Below are 3,758 nucleotides of genomic sequence, written 5' to 3' on the forward strand. Positions count from 1 at the left end.
GTGAAGTGTTGCCTTACCTGTAAAGACTGTTTGGGGGCATGAGTGGTAGTGAATGAGAAGGTAAATGGGCAGATGTTGCGCTTTTTCCACTTGCAGGTATAAGTACCAGGAGAGAGGCAGGTGGGGTGGGATCAATGCACAAGAAGATGACGGAGCGCGCGATTCCCACCAACAGCCAATAGTGGGGATGATGGGAAGCTATGAGCATCAAATTATCCTCCAATCGAAAACGACTATTAAATTAATCAATATATTAAATAATAATTTCTGATACAGAATGCCAGGGTGGTGTATAATTCTAATTAACCTGGAGTTTTCAGTGAAGTTTATTTGTGTTTAAACGGAACGAATTTGCAAAGTTTTTTTTTCTGCAGTCGCCTTCTACTTCCATGATGAAGCTAACGAATGTGAAATGTTCAGCGGAAATTTCATCAGAACCTTTAACTCTTTTCGGAATTTGTTTTGAGTCACTGCGTAGATAAACGTGTTTGTACAGCAGCTAAGCATCTGAAACATGTTGCCACTTTCCATCAGGATAAATCTGGGATCTCCGTAGCCATTAACTGTATAACCAACTTGAAATCGCTCTACAAAGAAGTGTATAACATACGGCATCCACAGAAGGATGAAACATCCCGAGATTGAAAAGAGCAGGACGATCGACTTCCTGCGGCTTTCCATCTCCGGGTCGCTCTGTCTCTCTCCTGCGGAACAACTGCGGAGTCTCCTACGGGCCCGACTGGCCGCCAAAATGTGCCTGACCGTCAGAGCGTTGAATGAGAGAATAAGCAGGAACGGGACGCAAGGGGTCACAACGCGATCGGTCCAATGAAATAATGTCCACTCCAGAAAATTATAAAGATTAGTCCTCCGTTTGCAATACCAGGGCACGTTGTCAATGACGTAGACTGGTTCGTGCAAAAAATACCAGGGAATGTTAATCACGCAACCCAGAGTGCAGACGACAGAGACAACAATTCCTGCGATTCTATGCGTGCAGTATTTTGCTTTGAGTTTCTGCCAGCAGATGGCGACATATCGATCAAAGGTGAATGTGACCGTTAACCAAACCGAACTGTCCCTAGCGGCGTAAATTAACGCAATGCTCAAACTGCACACGGGCGTGATGGAAAGGAAACTGCCGGGGAAATAAATAGCAGGAATGCGGTTTAATATCACAGCGGTGATAATTACCAGAAGATCCGTCGCAGCCATGGACACGAGATACCGGCTGATACACCTGGACAAACCGCAGTTTCCTCGGGAGAGGATCACAATAGCCACTATGTTAACTGCGGGAGAAACAATTGAAGATTATCACAAGAACGTATTCGCAGCAGATGTAATTCTGAAGTTTGAACGTAAAACCTTGCACAATTACAGTATGTCACCAAACAAACTTTGGCAAACTTCTATTGATGCTCTACAAAGGAGATTATCCTAACTGGTTGCATCACAACCTGATATGGAAACCTCAATGACCAAGAAGTAAAACGGGAACAGGAAAAGTCTTCTGGGCTTGATCAATTATCACGGGCTAATAAAATATACATTCTGTCTCCACTTTATTATGTACACCTGCTCGTAAATGCGAGTGTCTGAGTAGAGGAGGGGTCCAACCTGGGCTACACGGACCCTTGGTTAGTGGTAGGTGCAATGTCATAAAAAGTTGGGCACCCTGGTCAAGCTGTTGCTCAAACCCGCATCATAATGGAAAAGCAATTTGATCTCAATGTCTTTGACCATGGAACTATTGTTAGTAGTTTCAGTATCTCAGAAAGTCTGATCTTCTGGGATTTTCACACATAGGGGAACAAAGAAACAAACAAAAATTCCAGTGAGCCTCAGAACATTCCTTGTCAATCAGAGATGACAAGAGAGAATGGCTTGAACTAAAATAACCAAGGGTTATACCCGTACACTCAGAGAAGTCTATTACTGCGTTGTTCTCCAGTTAACCCAATTTAGAAAATGTCGGCGATGGTCAGTGAGACGATGTCAGTGCATTAAGATTTAAAACTGGTTCAAACATTAACACTGCATGGTTAAGACAATGACCTAAATTACTCTTGTTACAAATGCTGTGGCGTGTTCGCCACCATTTTAAAGAATGTTATTTAATTACTTTATTACTTTTCAAGTAATTTGCTGTACAATTAATACAGTCAGATTGCATTTATCATTCCTTTCCCCGTACATATGGTCATGCAGAACACAGCGGTATGAATGTATAATTTAATTATTAGTCATATTCATATATTATAAACAGTTCTGTGTAAAAGTCTTAGATGCATATATATAACAAGGATTACCAAGATGCAGATATTCCTAAAAGGTTTGCACAGTAGAGTAAGCTGCTGTTTAATGCTATTTCCTTCGTGGTTATTTTGATTTGATTTGAAGCTTATCGTGGAAAGACATCTCCATCTCTAATTGGCCTCAAATAGCAATATCTGGAGTTATAACGTTTTATTAATATTGGTAAGCATTTAGTAGATACAGTTCTCTCCAAAAGTCTTGGGCACCCCAGACTATTTGCCGAAGGCTTTTGCCTGTACTGTGTATATAAAGTATTATTCTATACGTATGATGTATAAAAGCCACCAGTGGCTACTTTATTAGGTTCACCTGTATACTTGGTCTTTGATACAAATATCTGCTCAGCGAATCAAGTGGCAACAATTGAATTCTTAAAAACCATAACAGCTTAAGACATAGCATCACAGAATTTGAAATAATAAGAAATGCTTTACCTGGAACCGCAATCACTGCAAGAGCCGTGTAGTAAATAGCGTACACTAAGCCTCTGGGAGGGGCGTGCATTTTCCGTGAGGGTCTGCGGCACGCGTTCCTAACACCAGTCGCGTTTTGGTCGATTTCAGAAGGAGTCCTTTATATACTTAACGTTCAATCGGGAAAATCAGTTCAATAAACTCATCTTGTTTACGATTCAGTCATGGAGAATGACATTAACTTAGATACACTCAGTTAACAAACATAATAAATACCGTTACAATTAGCATTGCAAACAACTAACGAAGGAACAGATTTGGTAACATCCTCATTAGTGTGACCACGTGAATTGGGAAATTGCTGCAATACTTCTCACTTCCTGATGAGGTGGTGGTTGGTGTGGGGAAACGCATTGAGTACACATTCAAAGCTCAATATGTAACATTTCAACAATTGCTTTTCGCTTTACCGACCCTATCATGCCGAACACACCGATCTGACGTTATGTAATTTGATTATTTCAAATTATATGTATAAAATATATATTATGCAGACATTTTATACAAATACTGTATACATTCACTCGATGGTCAGTTTACACCTACAGAACCGCTCGTCAATACAAATATACAAATATCCGACAAGCCAATTATGTAAAAGGAACTCAGTTTATAAGAACCATACGACCAGAAGACAGAAAAGCAGAATAAGGCCATTCAATCTGCTCTACCGTTCCATAATGGCTGGTTTATTATCGCTCTCCCCCACCCCTCTTTTACTTTTCCCCTGTAATCGTTGACTCCCTTCTTAATCAAGAACCTATCAATCTCCACTTAACATGCACCTAATGATCTGTCCTCCACAGCCGTCTGGGGCTTAATTCCACAGATTGACTTCCATCTTGCCAGATATATTTTCCTCATCTCTGCTATAAATGAACATCCTTCAATTCTAATTTTGTACCCGCTTATCATGGACGCAGCATCTGCAGGAAACATTTCTATTCAATGCAGGCCTTTCAATAT

The 3,758-nt window shown here is 40.6% G+C and overlaps 1 protein-coding gene across 1 annotated transcript; it reads right to left on the minus strand.

The window, feature by feature from the left end:
- Nucleotides 1–381: 381 nt before the first annotated feature.
- On the minus strand, nt 382–2,823 carry LOC140715677 (probable G-protein coupled receptor 139). Its single transcript, XM_073028044.1, has 2 exons — nt 2,754–2,823; nt 382–1,292 (listed from the first exon to the last, which is right to left on the minus strand). Exons 1-2 carry the CDS (start codon nt 2,821–2,823, stop codon nt 382–384), a joined length of 981 nt encoding a protein of 326 aa, XP_072884145.1.
- Between the last annotated feature and the right edge of the window lie 935 nt (nt 2,824–3,758).

The sequence above is a fragment of the Hemitrygon akajei genome, chromosome 24 (genome assembly GCF_048418815.1).
Source record: "Hemitrygon akajei chromosome 24, sHemAka1.3, whole genome shotgun sequence".
Lineage (NCBI taxonomy): Eukaryota > Metazoa > Chordata > Chondrichthyes > Myliobatiformes > Dasyatidae > Hemitrygon > Hemitrygon akajei.

Coding starts and splice junctions, on each gene's coding strand:
- LOC140715677 (XM_073028044.1), bottom strand. CDS start 2,823: ATGCACGCCCCTCCCAGAGGCTTAGTGTACGCTATTTACTACACGGCT. Junction 1,293..2,753: donor TGCAGTGATTGCGGTTCCAG/GTAAAGCATTTC, acceptor TTTCTCCCGCAG/TTAACATAGTGGCTATTGTG.